Source organism: Conger conger, chromosome 15, assembly GCF_963514075.1.
Source record: "Conger conger chromosome 15, fConCon1.1, whole genome shotgun sequence".
NCBI classification, from domain to species: domain Eukaryota; kingdom Metazoa; phylum Chordata; class Actinopteri; order Anguilliformes; family Congridae; genus Conger; species Conger conger.
In genome coordinates, this window is record NC_083774.1 from 179,993 (window position 1) to 197,500 (window position 17,508).

Sequence of the window (17,508 nt, forward strand, 5' to 3'; positions counted from 1 at the left end):
CCCCATCTCACACACACACGGACAGGGCTTCAAACACTCACACACCCCATCTCACACACACACGGACAGGGCTTCAAACACTCACACACCTCATCTCACACACACACGGACAGGGCTTCAAACACTCACACACCCCATCTCACACACACACGGACAGGGCTTCCCGCCATTCCAGCTCACAGAGCTCAGCTCAGAACCTGCAGATCCACTCCACGGTGAATACCCATAATGCCCACACCAAACCAGCCAATGAGAGAAGCCAACACTCGCTAATAAGCAGTCTTCGTGCCTAGCGTAGCTAACTGGTCAAACCATGTTGAGTATAGAGCTGGTCTAACTGATCAATCATCTAGCTGGTTGGCCACTTCAGACCAGCTCAAGCTAAGTTTTCAAGTGGCTGGTTGACCAGCCACCAGCTCAGATAAGCCACCAGCAACTAGCTGGTTGACCAGTTCATACCCAGCTAGACTAGTTTATGATTTTCGGCATAGCTGGATTTTACAGCAGGGTAGATCTAGAGACCCCAGTCCCACAGCCTGCCCTAAGGGCCGTGGGGTACCAAAGACAGGGATAAAATGTTACTCTCAGAATTACAAAAGAGCAGTTTCAAAATGTGCACCATTACAACATTTAATGTGGGGGGGAAATATAATCCACTGTTTAGAACACCTTTTCAAAGATACTACAGTCACAAAGACAATCTACACACTTCCTGACTGACATGTGAATCCAACAGTGCCCCCTAGAGGCACACAGATGTGTTACACACTGGCCCATTGTTGTTATTGTGTGGAACACAATGGAGGGGGAACTTATTGATTCCTGCATTCACCTGACCATAGAAATGCTGGGGAAATACAATTTATAACATAGACTGAAAAACACAGAGAGGAATAATAAAACCCAAACTTGAAGCGGTGATTTTGGTCCAGGCTGTAATGATCAGTTGCAGCTGCAGTTCTTCAGCTGGCCAATAAGGAAAGAGCACACCTCCCCATTGCAAACTTCTGACATGTAGGTGGCACTCCACATCATAACACACACACAGACACACACAGACAAGAGAGACACACTCACTAATATAGACCATGTTACTGCAGGCATGGAATACACAGCAGAATCAGTCAGGCTGGCAAACCTCAGTGGGAGCACTGCATTGTGGGCAGGCCTGAGGATGCTGGGACAGAGTTTCTGACCAGCAGAGAAGCAAGGAAATGAGCCGCCTCAGAGCCCAGGACTGTACGAACAAAAATAAACAGTACTCTGATCAAAAGGAGGGAAAAATAAACCACTGTTGTGCTAAGGGGAGAGGCCTAAACTCAAGCCCCTCCCACCGCTAGACTTCACTCAGCCAATGAGGCTGGAGACAGGGCCTAAAGGCATGATAGGTTTGTGAGAAGAGCCAGTAGACTACACCTGGAGTCTCAAACAGCAATCCTGGGGACCCACAGTGTCTGCAGGTTTAACTCCAGTCCTGGAGACCCACAGTGTCTGCAGGTTTAACTCCAGTCCTGGAGACCCACAGTGTCTGCAGGTTTAACTCCAGTACTGGAGGGCTGCAGTGTCTGCAGGTTTAACTCCAGTCCTGGAGGGCCGCAGTGTCTGCAGGGTTTAACTCCAGTCCTGGAGGGCCGCAGTGTTTGAGAGGCACACACCCCAACAAAGGACATTTAGTGGCTGAACTGGCGCCTTTCTTTTGCATTTTAGTTTGGTCCACCTGAGGAGGTATAGAAGTTGAGACAAAGAGGAACGAAGATAGGCGATAGACTTTGATGTGAGGTCACATTATGACATTTCATATGGTAAATGGTTGGCTTTTATATAGCGCCTTTATCCAAAGCGCTGTACAATTGATGCTTCTCATTCACCCATTCATACACACACTCACACACCAACGGCAATTGGCTGCCATGCAAGGCACCGACCAGCTCGTCAGGAGCATTTGGGGGTTAGGTGTCTTGCTCAGGGATGCTTCGACACAGCCCGGGCAGGGGGAACGAACCGGAAACCCTCCGACTGCCAGACGACCGCTCTTACTGCCTGAGCCATGTCGCCCCCGTCATATGAGCAACTCAACCCGTAATGACCTGAAAGACAAGTAGACTGGTGCATCCAAGTCACCAAAGGCAGCATCCCAAAATCTGGCATCACTCGCTGGCTGCCCACAAACCTACAGTGCTGTAAACACCAGCTTCAGCTCTTCAACAACATTGTATTCCACGCAATGGAGATTCATTAGAAAGGCACTTTCAAAAATCACAGCAAATCTTTACTTATGTACAGTAGATGATTAGCACACCGATGTCATCATAATGGATATGGCACAATATACATGACCACAACCCCACCCCCCCACCCCCCCCCTTTTTTTTTTGTAAGGCGCAATTGTTGTTACAATCTTGTCAAAAGTACAAATGTCTCTGTGAGACAAGAAAGGTTCTCTGAGGTACAAAAACTGAAACTGTCTGGTTTCATTTTGAGAGGGGCTTCCGTTAGCACATTTCTTATGCTCAAACTTTCCCCCAGGTGTGTGTTGGAGGTTCAGGTGTGTGTGTTGGAGGTTCAGGTGTGTGAATGTGCTGGAGGTTCAGGTGTGTGTGTAGGAGGTTCAGGTATGTGTGTTGGAGGTTCAGGTGTGTGTGTAGGAGGTTCAGGTATGTGTGTTGGAGGTTCAGGTGTGTGTGTGCTGGAGGTTCAGGTGTGTGTGTTGGAGGTTCAGGTGTGTGTGTTGGAGGTTCAGGGGTGTGTGTGTGTGTGCTGAAGGTTCAGGTGTGTGTGCGTTGGAGGTTCAGGTCTGTGTGCTGGAGGTTCAGGTGTGTGTGCTGGAGGTTCAGGGGTGTGTGTTGGAGGTTCAGGTGTGTGCGTTGGAGGTTCAGGTGTGTGCGTTGGAGGTTCAGGTGTGTGTGCTGGAGGTTCAGGTGTGTGTGCTGGAGGTTCATGTGTGTGTGTTGGAGGTTCAGGTGTGTGTGTTGGAGGTTCAGGTGTGTGTATTGGAGGTTCAGGTGTGTGTGTTGGAGGTTCAGGGGTGTGTGTGTGTGCTGGAGGTTCAGGTGTGTGTGCTGGAGGTTCAGGTGCAGGTGTGTGTGCAGGTGTGTGTGCTGGAGGTTCAGGTGTGTGTGCTGGAGGTTCAGGTGTGTGTGTTGGAGGTTCAGGTGCAGGTGTGTGTGCTGGAGGTTCAGGTGTGTGTGCTGGAGGTTCAGGTGTGTGTGTTGGAGGTTCAGGTGTGTGTGCTGGAGGTTCAGGTGTGTGTGTTGGAGGTTCAGGTGCAGGTGTGTGTGCTGGAGGTTCAGGTGTGTGTGTTGGAGGTTCAGGTGTGTGTGCTGGAGGTTCAGATGTCAGTCAGACTGATAGGGACTCTGCGGTGGGCAGGGCTCCCAGATAAGGCTGTTGGCAGTGCTGGTCCACCCTGATGATGTCAGAAGACAGGTGGGTGGGGCCTCTCAGACGATGCTGCAGGTGGGCAGGGCCTCAGACAATGTTGCAGGTGGGCGGGGCCTCAGATGATGGTGCAGGTGGGCGGGGCCTCTCAGACGATGGCGCTGGTGGGCGGGGCCTCAGACAATGTTGCAGGTGGGCGGGGCCTCAGATGATGGTGCAGGTGGGCGGGGCCTCAGACGATGACGCAGGTGGGCGGGGCCTCAGATGATGGCGCTGGTGGGCGGGGCCTCAGACGATGGCGCTGGTGGGCGGGCCTCTCAGATGATGGCGCAGGTGGGCGGGGCCTCAGACGATGGTGCAGGTGGGCGGGGCCTCAGACGATGGCGCAGGTGGGCGGGGCCTCAGATGATGGCGCAGGTGGGCGGGGCCTCTCAGATGATGGCGCAGGTGGGCGGGGCCTCAGACGATGACGCAGTGGCAGCCGCTCGCATCCTGATCCCCGCGCGGCGGCCCCGGGGAGGGGGGGCACTCCTGCTCCTGGAAAGTTCTGGAACACGGGAACACAAAGACGGAACTCTACGAGGAAAATATAGATCACATCTCACCTTTCAGCCCTAAAGGCCAATTTATGCTTCGACGACAATTTATGCTTCAAGTGTCATACAACTACAGCATCTACAGACAGAAGTATGTTCTTAACTCGTTCTTATATTGGAACATGATTTTTTTTGTCACAGAGAAATGGTATCAAAGATTGTTAGAATATTAGTCTGAGTCTGTGATGAGGCCAGGGTTGTAAACCATCAGAGTGGTGTGGGGGAGCCTGCCGTTTTATGCTGTTCTTGCGAGCGAGTCTTTAACAATCAGGCATTGCCATCTTGCGGTTTTATTATGGCAATATGAAAGCAACAATAATTTGGGACGTTGACGATTCAACCAGAAGGGGGCACTGGGATGGTGTTAAACACACATTAGCATAGGGCAACACCCCTCTCCTCCTCACCTCCTCTCTCTCTCTTTCTCTCACTCTCTCTTCTTCTCTCTCACCGTATGATTCTCACCAGCTCCTGAAAGGCCTGCTCCACGTTCATGCGGATCTTGGCGGAAGCTTCCATGTAGGTGACCTTCAACTGCCGGGCAAGATTCTGGGCCTCCTCCTGCGTCACCTGCAGAGAACAGCACACACCTGAGAGACCTGAGAGAACAGCACACACCTGAGAGAACAGCACACACCTGAGAGAGCAGCACACACCTGAGAGAGCAGCACACACCTGAGAGACCTGAGAGAACAGCACACACCTGAGAGAGCAGCACACACCTGAGAGACCTGAGAGAGCAGCACACACCTGAGAGACCTGAGAGAGCAGCACACACCTGAGAGAGCAGCACACACCTGAGAGAGCAGCACACACCTGAGAGAACAGCACACACCAGTCGCCAGACTTGAGTATTATTGAAAATCTGTGGAGTTCTCAAATATGCCATACATTCAAGGAGGCTGAAAAATATTTCTGAGCTACAGGTGTTCTGCCAGGAAGAATGGGGGAAAATGGGGGGGGGGGGGGGGCAGGTTTGCCACTGTTCACTTAGATATTCATTCTAAAAGGCTTTTTGACCAGGGGTGCCCACATTTTTGCACACTACTGTATAGGACAAGGGTCTCTACCTGTATCCGACAGGATAGTGGTCTACTACACTATACAGGCTATATTATATAGAACAAAAACACTAGTCTGACATTGGGTACTCTTTAGAAGTCAGAGTGAGGATTAAACTACTCTTACAAAGTGCACTTGTAAAATGATCTGGATTAGGGATGTGACAAATCATTTTTTCATCAGTTTTTGTCAACGGTTACCATCCCCGTTCTGAAAATTGTTAACCGTGTAACCGATACTGCTTATTACCGTGAGGGGTCGTATCTTATTTCTGAAAACAAAACAAAAACTGGAGTAGCCTGAATTTGCATGTCAATGACAAAACACGGAATCCTTTGTGAACTTTAAGAAACGCCATACAGCACGCCATACGGTGCGCCAACAGGTTTGAAACACAGAAATGATTTGATTACTATAATACTGCAGCATTCAATTCCCTGAGGTGTTTGCATTTTTAACCTCCTGAAATAGCCAAAGACTGCTTGCTAGGACTTGCCTGATGGAAGTTAAGCAGCCAGAATCTTTCTTTCAATTGTCTGACGAATTTGTGCATTTTGTCACTGGTGGTGAAAGTGCATTTATTTAATGAAACAGTTTATCATTTCAGCTTCAGAAAAAATGAATCTGTATCAATTTACTGATTTGGTAAAGGTGTACAACTCCATTTTGGTTAACCATTTAAACGTTTAACCTTTCACTCCCCGAAACTGGATACGTCTGCACTGATCTGGATACGTCTGTACTGATCTGGAGATGTCTGTACTGATCTGGAGATGTCTGTACTGATCTGGAGATGTCTGTACTGATCTGGAGATGTCTGTACTGATCTGCCTAACTGCACATGCTCATGCGTTTGTCAGAGAGGAGCAGTAGACCGGCCTAACTGCACATGCTCATGCTCATGCGTTTGTCAGAGAGGAGCAGTAGGCCGGCCTAACTGCTCATGCTCATGCGTTTGTCAGAGAGGAGCAGTAGGCCGGCCTAACTGCACATGCTCATGCGTTTGTCAGAGAGGAGCAGTAGGCCGGCCTAACTGCACATGCTCATGCGTTTGTCAGAGAGGAGCAGTAGGCCGGCCTAACTGCACATGCTCATGCGTTTGTCAGAGGGGAGCAGTAGGCCGGCCTAACTGCACATGCTCATGCGTTTGTCAGAGAGGAGCAGTAGACCGGCCTAACTGCACATGCTCATGTGTTTGTCAGAGCGGAGCAGTAGGCCGGCCTAACTGCACATGCTCATGCGTTTGTAAGAGAGGAGCAGTAGGCCGGCCTAACTGCACATGCTCATGCGTTTGTCAGAGAGGAGCAGTAGGCCGGCCTAACTGCACATGCTCATGCGTTTGTCAGAGAGGAGCAGTAGGCCGGCCTAACTGCACATGCTCATGCGTTTGTCAGAGAGGAGCAGTAGGCCTCATAACTGCACATGCTCATGTGTTTGTCAGAGAGGAGCAGTAGGCCTCATAACTGCACATGCTCATGTGTTTGTCAGAGAGGAGCAGTAGGCCGGCCTAACTGCACATGCTCATGCGTTTGTCAGAGAGGAGCAGTAGGCCTCATAACTGCACATGCTCATGCGTTTGTCAGAGAGGAGCAGTAGGCCGGCCTAACTGCACATGCTCATGCGTTTGTCAGAGAGGAGCAGTAGGCCGGCCTAACTGCACATGCTCATGCGTTTGTCAGAGAGGAGCAGTAGGCCGGCCTAACTGCACATGCTCATGCGTTTGTCAGAGAGGAGCAGTAGGCCTCATAACTGCACATGCTCATGTGTTTGTCAGAGAGGAGCAGTAGGCCGGCATAACTGCACATGCTCATGTGTTTGTCAGAGAGGAGCAGTAGGCCGGCATAACTGCACATGCTCATGTGTTTGTCAGAGAGGAGCAGTAGGCCTCATAACTGCACATGCTCATGTGTTTGTCAGAGAGGAGCAGTAGGCCGGCATAACTGCACATGCTCATGTGTTTGTCAGAGAGGAGCAGTAGGCCTCATAACTGCACATGCTCATGTGTTTGTCAGAGAGGAGCAGTAGGCCGGCATAACTGCACATGCTCATGTGTTTGTCAGAGAGGAGCAGTAGGCCGGCATAACTGCACATGCTCATGTGTTTGTCAGAGAGGAGCAGTAGGCCTCATAACTGCACATGCTCATGTGTTTGTCAGAGAGGAGCAGTAGGCCGGCATAACTGCACATGCTCATGTGTTTGTCAGAGAGGAGCAGTAGGCCGGCCTAACTGCACATGCTCATGTGTTTGTCAGAGAGGAGCAGTAGGCCGGCCTAACTGCACATGCTCATGTGTTTGTCAGAGAGGAGCAGTAGGCCGGCCTAACTGCACATGCTCATGGCACTTCCTGGCCTCTGGCCCGGCTAGGCTTAAATGGAACAGGAGGACTGTTAATGCAATGTAATCCGTGACTACATGAACATCGTTCTCCTTTACCATCTTTGGCCAGTGCAACAGGAGGCCCCTCCCCTGAAACGCACCTGTCTCTGCAGCTCCAGATCCGCCTTGTTCCCCACGAGGATCATGGGAAAATCGTCTCGGTCCTTCACCCGAAGGATCTGTCTCTGGAACTTGTAGATTTCCTCAAAACTGCAGAGAGGGGGATCAGAAGAGAGGAGGGGATGTGTGTGTGTATGTGTGCGTGTGTGTGTTCACTCTAACTCCACATGAGGTATGGGATGAGGAAGGTTTTGGGGTACGGTGTGCTGTAGAGAAAGGAGAGGAGAAAAAAGTGATGGAGAGCAAGAGAGTGAGGGGGGGCTCACCTCCCTCTGTCCGTGACGGAGAACACCAGCAGGAAGCCCTCCCCTGTCCTCATGTACTGCTCCCTCATCGCCCCGAACTCCTCCTGCCCCGCCGTGTCCAGAACTGCCACACACAGGCCAAAGCAATCAACCACAGAGCAGCCATCACCCAACACAGGCCAGAGCAATCAACCACAGAGCAGCCATCACCCAACACAGGCCAGAATAATCACACACAGAGCAGCCATCACCCAACACAGACCAGAATAATCACACACAGAGCAGCCCCGACCGAACACAGAGCAGAATAATCACACACAGAGCGAAGCGGTTGGGGAACTCACTGTCCAGTCGGGCAGCTCTCTGGTCGATCACACACTGCTTGGTGTACGAGTCCTCGATCGTGGGGTCGTAGTCGGTCACAAAGTATGACTGGAGATTTAAAAAAAAAACCTGAAAATGCAGGTGAGCAACATCCAGCCTGTTCAACTGGGCACATCAGCACAGCAGGCACCAACGTGTGTGGTACTGAACACACACACGGTACTGAACACACACGGTATCAAATGCACACACATGGTACTGAACATACACATGGTATCAAACGCCCACACACGGTACTGAACACACACAGTACTGAACACATACACGGCATCAAACACACACACGCGGTACTGAACACACACACTGTATCAAACGCACACACAGTACTGAACACATACACGGTATCATACACACACACGGTACTGAACACACACACGGTATCAAACACACACACACACAGTATCAAACACACACACACACATAAGGAACTGAACACACACCCACACACACACAGTACTGAACACATACACGGTATCGATTGTATGCATTGCACTGCTGCCACACAATTGGCTGACGAGATAATCACATGAAGAAGTAGGTGCAATAAAGTAAAAATGTTCCTAATAAAGTGCTCGGTGAGTGTAGGTCCAAAAATGCCGTGATTCGTTCCTTACCACTGATTTATTTGTAAAGGCAAGAACAAATATTACATTGACTGAAGTGCCAATTTCTGTTCTCTCTGGGTTTCCCATCAGCAGTCATTTTGGTCCCAATGCACTTCCTTCTCAAACTGCAAGCTTACGTTTGTGGTGAGCAGAAAAAGTTACAATATGGAGGCGAATGTCAGCTAATGTTTGATGTATCTAAACAAACAACCCAAAAACACAGTTTATGCCAATACACATGCCATTTCATGGAAATGCCCCAAGTACTTAATTACCCCAACTTCCTACTAACACACAGAGTGATCCCGTGCTCAAGCAGGTGGTTGGCAGGTACAGAGACTAAATTAAAGTGCTTTTTTAGCTGCCTCTGGTTCTGTGTGGAAGGGTATGAGGAGTCCACACTGAAAACATTGTACCATCATGCTTCACTTCACGGTCCAGCTCAGCCTCCCAAACCAAAACTCTCCAGAGAGATGAAAATAAACACAAACCTCCGAGAATGCTCATTCATCATCACCCTAACCCATATCATAGTGTCCACCAGGCCTGACACAGTAACACCACTTATCTCAGAGGATTCCAGATCAGCCCACATGGCGGCTCTCACAGGGCCGCAGTGACCTGCATTTACAGGCACAGTTGTGCAAACTTTGAGCCGCTGGAGCCCCTGTGACTAAGCAGGGGGCTGTGAGCGGGAATCAGCCTGAAGGAGTGGGGGCTTCTAGGAAGCACGGTGATGGAAGCAGATGACCTCGCCCGTGAGCTCATCAGGACAAGCAGGAGTGTCTTAAAACGACAGAGCCTTCCTCGCCTCCAATACTGCCCTGCTGTTCATTTGTGCATCTTGTGCTGGTGTGCAGGGTGTGTGCGTGCGTGCATGTGTGTAAGAATGCATGCAAGTATGCGCATGTGTCTGAACAGGAAGTGTTCTGATTGTTATGTAAGATATGACATTACATTAATGCCATTAGGCAGACGCTCTTATGATAAGATTGCATTATCAATTATTACTGATATGTATGTTTCATTCTTGTTGGTTAGCCCAGTAAAACTGGCTGGGGTAGAGAATATAGCTGCCAGTATCAGTATAAGAACAGAACGCAGAGACACACCACCCACCCACCCACCCACTCACCCACTCACCCACTCACTCACTCACTCACTCACTCACTCACTCACTCACTCACTCACTCACTCACTCACTCACTCCTCTGAGCTCAAACACCCCCACACACACTCACACACACTCTCACTCACTCTCACTCACTCTCACTCACTCTCACTCACTCTCACTCACTCTCACTCACTCACTCACACATAGACACACTCACCCACACACACACACACACACACACACAGCCCACCTGAACTGCAGCTGTAATCCAGCCCTACGCAGGACAGGTGTGCTACATACCTAACGCACACCTGAGTTATCACTACCTGTGTTATCATTACATCGAAAGAACAAAGCTATCCTCTATTTAAACTACCCTGACAATTAACCTCGTTTTACTGTAGTAACCATGTGTGAATATCAGCAAGGCTACTTTGAGTATTGACAGCAGGACTGTTTCACCTCTTAAGGATCATAGTTAAAAATGTGTTGAGTGATCATGTTCTTCCAAGAAAAGATTAAAACAGAAATGCCATTGTTTGTCTTGTATATCAGTGCTACTAGTCCAGTGTGTAAAAAGCATTAAATGCTTAAATTCTAAATTGTTTCCGCTTAAACGTTCCCAACCTGGGCAGTGTGATCTTAGATCTATTCCCTTTCCTTATCATTATATGGGTGCTTAGGGTTAGGGGTAGGGTTAGGGGTAGGGTTAGGGGTAGGGGTAGGGGTAGGGGTAGGGGTAGGGGCAGGGGTAGGGTTCGGGTTAGGGGTAGGAGTAGGGGTAGGGGTAGGGGTAGGGGCAGGGGTAGGGTTTGGGTTAGGGGTAGGAGTAGGGTTAGGGGTAGGGTTAGGGGTAGGGGTAGGGGTAGGGGTAGGGGTAGGAGTAGGGTTAGGGGTAGGGGTAGGGTTAGGGGTAGGGTTAGGGGTAGGGGTAGGGGCAGGGGTAGGAGTAGGGTTAGGGGTAGGGGTAGGGTTAGGGTTAGGGGTAGGGTTAGGGGTAGGGGTAGGGGTAGGGGCAGGGGTAGGGTTCGGGTTAGGGGTAGGAGTAGGGTTAGGGGTAGGGTTAGGGGTAGGAGTAGGGTTAGGGGTAGGGTTAGGGTTAGGGTTATTTAACCAAGGACACACTCAACATACTGCATGTGCTCGGGAAGCTCGTTTTACACACAACTGTGAGCACCAATCAGAGGGAGAGACGGCTGGGAGGAAGTGGAACTCAAACCAGGAAAAGGGAAATAAAGACAGTGTCTGCTACAGGACTCATCCAGTGTCTGCTACAGGGTCATCAGTCTGTCTGCTACACAGTTCTGTTGGGTTTGTGTACTGGTTGAGTACAGTGGTTCTGTTGGGTTTAAGTCTGGTTTCCGCTGTCAGATTCCCTTGGCTGATCAGTCCTGTCACAGACATTATGAGTCCTGTAGCAAACAAGACGGATGATCCTTTTTCTGTTTGGATTTTTAAGGTGTTCCTCCTGCCATGTCACCCAGATAATAATGGATGAGCCAAAGCCATGACATCACACTACCTGGAACTGCGGAGTCATTCAACGCCAGCCAATCATAGCACCTGGACCTGCTGAGTCATTCAACATCAGCCAATCACAGGACCTGCTGAGTCACTGACCGTCATGTTAACGACCCCAAGTTCTCGCATCACAGTGAAGTCACCATTCTGGTCCAATGAAGATTCAGGAAGCAGCTGCATTCTCAGCAGTGTGTCATTGAGCCAAAATGGCAAATTTCTCAGGAGTTTAAACCCATGTCCTAGGCTCACAAAAAACCAACATCAAAAAGTATTTTTGTCCAGATCTTTCATCTGAAGACATTAACATTTATTTCTGCTATACTGAAGTGTTACTTATGACACTATGTATCCCTATGGTCCCCAAATGGTACATATCACAATAAATTTCATATCACATAATAGTGACACTTTACCTCTTCGTAAACAAGCGTGCAGTTTCCAAACCCCGCTCTGTAACTACACTGGAGATGAGCGCTCTGACAGATCTGCTACCTGCGCTGACTAGGTCAGATATGAATGAATATGAATGAATTAATAGTTTATTTTGGTCACACCTTATAAGGAACAAACTTAACAAATTGTGTGAATATATGACAGACAAAACATCATCAAGCATGTTTACACCAGTCCATTTCACACAATAAAGTTCATACAATCAGTGACCAAAAAAGGAATAGGCTGAAGCCAAAGGCTTATTACTGCCTACCCTAAACAATCCATGAATGAACCAACGAATAGGTAACCGACACCATGACGTACAGCCCAAGTGTAAATACACACAGTTCATTAGAGAAAATAAAACAGTGTCACTGCCACATGCCTCTCCCTCCCTAAAAACACTGGGGTGAATACCACAGGCCAGGAGAGTGAAACTAGCAGCAGTGTGTGTGTGTGTGTGTGTGTGTGTGTGTGTGTGTGTGTGTGTGTGTGTGTGTGTGCGTGGCCCTGGTCGACTCCCTCCATTAAAGATGAAAGAAACCATTTGTCTCCTTTAACTTCCATTGAAAAGGGGGAAAGGGCACTTAAGTGGGTCTGAGGAAGTCGATGTGAGTGGCTACCTGCCGTAATGCGCGCCTGCGCCAAAGTCGCCCACAGCACGACAGCTGGGGGAAAGCTGTTTAAAAGCGCAGCTGCCTGACACAGAAACAAGTGGAAATGTTCCTACGAATGCGCCTTCCTGCCCCGCTTCACTCTGCGCTCACTCACTGCACACGGCCAGAGACGCACAACCGTTTCAGTTTCTACCAATGGCAAATTCAAGAAGAAAATCTACACTACACTGATTCATTTAAATTAAATATTGTTCATAGCTAAGCGAGATAACGCCTATATCATAGGCTATATTATTGAAATATTACTGAAAGGAAAATCGTATTTTACCAATGTATTTCTGGCACACGAGCGTATATCATTGTATTAGTTTAACGCCATTGAGATTATATGGGTGTGGCGCTGAATTTGCGATTTAAAAAACAGAAGCCTATACAGAGCTTTTAATTCATGCCGACGACAAATAAACTGACATTTAAAATATATTCGACTCTAGACAGTGACTTAGAAGAGAAAAAGTTTTGTAACCAGCAACGGTAACATTAGGCAGCTCAAGACCAGAGAAAACATAACATTTAATAACACAGCGGTTTGTGTGCTAGTTATGTGTCCTTCGCCGCATGAATGACAAAGCACTGAACAAAAGGCACGTGTGGGTCTAAGGTTGCGCTTTAAAAACTATACACACAAGAATCGCCGGACGCTAAGGTAAATGTTTTCTATCAATGGGAGTTTAAACAATTCCACGTCTGCTTATCTAGAAGTTATAAAAACAAGACACACTTGTTGAAAATGTTAATGGCTAATGCAATTTGCAGGATTATCTTCCAGAATCGCAGATATTTTGCATAAACTCTTTCTAAAAGAAAGGTTAAAGCTGGTTGTTTCAGACAGTGTCGTTCTCGCTTTAGGAACATGCTCCGATCTGTCAGATTTGAAAACTAGAACACTGTCTACACGATTAAGCAACTGGAGAAAACGGAAATCATTTGAAAAATAAAACACAAGCTAATGCATAAACATATTAGTAAAGGCAAAGGAATCCAGCTCAATCTTTAAATCGTGTCACATTCATATGCAACCCTGTGTTGCTATGAACTGTGATCAACATCGAAGCTACAAAACGATATTTAAAGGTGAGCGCACAATACGATGAACCAAAACTTTTGTAGTTGCGTTCCCCAAAATAAATCTTCGCGTTCATAAAGCAAGACTTTGAAACGAGGGCCTAGGCCACCGTTTAGATTTACCCCAACGCTCCGTTTATAAAGCCCTCTCTCTCAGCGGGAACAACACCCCTCGTCCGGATTCCCGCACATCCGCCTGCGTGTGCGTACTGACCTGGATGAATTGGATAGTTAACGCTGACTTCCCGACACCGCCGCCTCCCACCACCACCAGCCGATACTTCTCCTGCACCGCGCCGTCCTTCCACCCAGCCATCGGGGACAAACGACCGCACTCACCGCTGTTTCTACACCGGGGAGCGGATGATCACTACCATGAATGACAGGCCTATCGAACAACGCTATAAGGAAGAAAAAAACAGTCGTGTCGGTCTGCTTTGGTTGTAGTGCAATCCGTACAGAATCAGTATCATGTAATGATTTTCTCGGTCTGTGAAAAGTGCAGACCGGAGTCTCAGCACGTCTGCCTCGTCCAGACGCCCTCCTGCGAAAGTGCCACCAACTGCAGCTCTGGAGGAGACGCGGGGACCCGCAATTACAAATGATCGGCGCTAGAGGCCCTTGTCGTGGATTTCACCGATATACATGAATATACATTCAGTGAACGCATCTTGGATATACCTGTACATCAGCTCGCTAATGCAAAAAAAAAAAACTCACTGCCTAAAAGCATACAGACATGTTCTGCTGTTGTTCAGACCAAATATCAGAATGGGGAAGAAATGTGGCCAAAGTGACTTTGACCATGGAGTGATTGTTGGTGCCAGATAGAGTGGTTTGAGTATCTCAGAAACTGCTGATCTCGGGTCTACAGAAAATGGTGCAAAAAACATCAGGTGAGCGGCAAAAGGCCTTGTTAATGAGAAAGGTCAGAGGAGAAGGGCCAGACTGGTCCAAACTGACAGGAAGGAGACATAACTCAAATAACCATGTGTTACAACAGTGAAGTGCAGAAGAGGATCTCTGAATTCACAACCTGTCAAAACTTTGAAGTGAGTGGGCTACAGCAGCAGAAGATCAATAAGTCTAACAAATACTGAATAAAGTGGCCACCAAGTGGACACGTCAATTGAGCTCTGACAGAATAAAACTAAAACTGTCTCCTCAACTCAGATTAGGGTTAGGGTCTCCTCAACTCAGATTAGGGTTAGGGTCTCCTCAACTCAGATTAGGGTTAGGGTCTGACAGAAATAACCTACATGAGAAATATCATTGAATTGTTGGTCTATACACAGAAAGTGTGGTCAACCTACATGCTGTCGTACTCTCAAGGATAAAATAAAACACTGTTGACAAAAGACAAAGGTCACTTCTGCCTACCCAGTGTACTTTGTATCATTCAATGTCAACATGTGTAACTTAGAATGAATGAATCGGCTACTCTGAATGCTAATAAAATTATCTTGGAACATGTATGCTTATCTCAACATTGCTCTCTGAATTCATAAAGAATTTGTGAACATTTCTCAGCAGTATAAGGGGAATAAGCAGCACATGCTTCATGACTCTAGAAGTGAAGTGCTGTGCATGCCCACAAGCCTGAAGCCATATGTTCATGAAGCAAAAATAACCATGAGAAAGTCCATTCAGAATATGACGTATCCTAAATCTGTGGTAAATACTTCAATTGCAGTGTAGTGCAGTAACAGTGTTCATTGAAAAATGGTTATGAAATTAAGAGATATGGTAAATACGCCTTTATCCAAAGTGCTGTACAATTGATGCTTCTCCATTCACCCATTCATACACCGACTGTGATTGGCTGCCATGCAAGGCCCAGACCAGCTCGTCAGGAGCATTTGGGGGTTAGGTATCTTGCTCAGGGACACTTCGACACAGCCCGGGCAGGGGATCGAACTGGCAACCCTCTGACTGCCAGACGACTGCTCTTACTGCCTGAGCCATGTCGCCCCACATATCTATTGGCCACCTGCAAAAACAGTGTTTGACTCATAGACTTGGGAAAGTAAAACTGTTTTCATTCCATACACTTTGAACACGGCCCCTTAAGGGCCAGAGATCAACAGGCTGCTTTTTTCTTCACAATACTGACATGAGAGGTTAAACAAATCACCCGCGATGATTTTTATTGCACATACTGAACTTTTTCCTGCATTAAGTGGGATAAATGAGTATTTTCTTCAGGGAGCTGCTGTATCGGCGCTGATCTCACAAGCTTGTGCTAAGTTTTTGAAACCGTAGACACGCAGTAAACAATCACGCCTGATTAAGTTGGAGAAATGCTCAGATGGAGACATGCTCAAGTTTTGAGGGAATTTCTATTTCATCTTTAGAATGACTTTCATCTTTAGAATGATTCTGTGATAAAAGATGAAATGTCACATTCAATGACAATGTGATAAAATTGCTTCACGTTCCATAGAAATTGGTGTCAATAGATTTCTTTATCCTAAACATTCATGATCTAAACATGGAATCTTGTTACAGTAATCAGTTTCCATAAAACTGTTCATTAGGAATAATCTTGTAGTTACTGATCATTTATAGTTAGATGCACTGTACTGAATGAGAAACTACACTTTTGCCACTGCAGTAAAGTGTGGATGTTGATCAGTTGTTTTTCAGGCTGGACATTCAACAGACTTGGTCAGAATTTAAGTGAGTTTGGCAGTGTGTGTGCATGTAGATGGTGTGTGTGAGTTTGGCAGAGTGTTCGTGTGCATGTGTATAGATGGTGTGTATGTGTGAGATGATGCGTGTGTTTGTGTAGATGATGTGTGTGTAGATTGTGTGTGTGTAAGTGAGATGGTGTTTGTGTGTGTGTGTGTGAGATGGTGTGTATTTAAGTGAGATGGTGTGTGTGTGAGATGTGTGTGAGATGGTGTGCGTGTGGTAAGTGAGATGACTCACCTGATGACCACACCTAGGCCTGGCAGGGTGACCATAAACACATCCCTGTTCTTTCCCATAATCCCACCTGTAGCCCCACCCCCCCAATCTTATTAATCACCTTCATCTGGGGGGTCAGTCTTCTGCACCCACCCCCTCTACTGCCAGAGTAACAGGTTTGGGAGGAAATGGGAGACTAAAATCAGTCCCTTAGGGATCAGAACTGCACATTGTAGCTGCCTGAATGTCAGATCTTATTAGAATTTACAGAGAATGTTCAGCACCTGTGACTGCACAGCCACAAGATCACCCACACTCACCATCACCCACCCACACACACACACACACACACACACACACACACACGTACACACACACGTACACTCACCATCACCCACACACACACACACACACACACACACACGTACACTCACCATCACCCACACACACACACACACACACACACACACACACGTACACTCACCATCACCCACACCCACACCCACACACACACACACACACACACACACACACACGTACACTCACCATCACCCACACACACACACACGTACACTCACCATCACCCACACTCACCATCACCCACACACACACACCCACACACGCACACACACACACACGTACACACACACACACACGTACACTCACACACACACGTACACTCACACACACACACACACACACACACACACACGTACACTCACCATCACCCACACACACTCACCCACACACACCCACACACACGCACACACTCACACACACACGTACACTCACCCACACACACACACACACACACACGTACACTCACCATCACCCACCCACACACACACACACGTACACTCACCATCACCCCCACACACACACACACACACACACACACACACACACCCACATACACACACCATCACCCACACACACCCACACACACACACACACACGTACACGTACACTCACCATCACGTACACGTACACTCACCATCACCCACACCCACACACACACAC

The 17,508-nt window shown here is 47.9% G+C and overlaps 1 protein-coding gene across 6 annotated transcripts; it reads right to left on the minus strand.

Annotated features, from left to right (window-relative positions):
- Positions 1 to 2,350: 2,350 nt before the first annotated feature.
- LOC133111440 (ras-related protein R-Ras2-like) lies at positions 2,351 to 14,245 on the minus strand. Of its 6 annotated transcripts, XM_061221800.1 has the most exons (8): positions 14,086 to 14,245; positions 13,793 to 13,979; positions 8,122 to 8,209; positions 7,799 to 7,901; positions 7,514 to 7,622; positions 4,650 to 4,733; positions 4,426 to 4,544; positions 2,351 to 3,925 (listed from the first exon to the last, which is right to left on the minus strand). In XM_061221800.1, the coding sequence occupies exons 2-8, from the start codon at positions 13,892 to 13,894 to the stop codon at positions 3,838 to 3,840; spliced, it is 693 nt and encodes a 230-aa protein (XP_061077784.1). In that variant the 5' UTR covers positions 13,895 to 13,979; positions 14,086 to 14,245; the 3' UTR covers positions 2,351 to 3,837. The 6 variants fall into 6 exon arrangements, 5 of the variants coding, with proteins under 5 accessions (XP_061077784.1, XP_061077782.1, XP_061077785.1 ...); XM_061221798.1 differs by having other exon boundaries at positions 13,793 to 14,244; XM_061221802.1 differs by having other exon boundaries at positions 3,832 to 3,925; positions 4,382 to 4,544; positions 13,793 to 14,244.
- Positions 14,246 to 17,508: the final 3,263 nt, after the last annotated feature.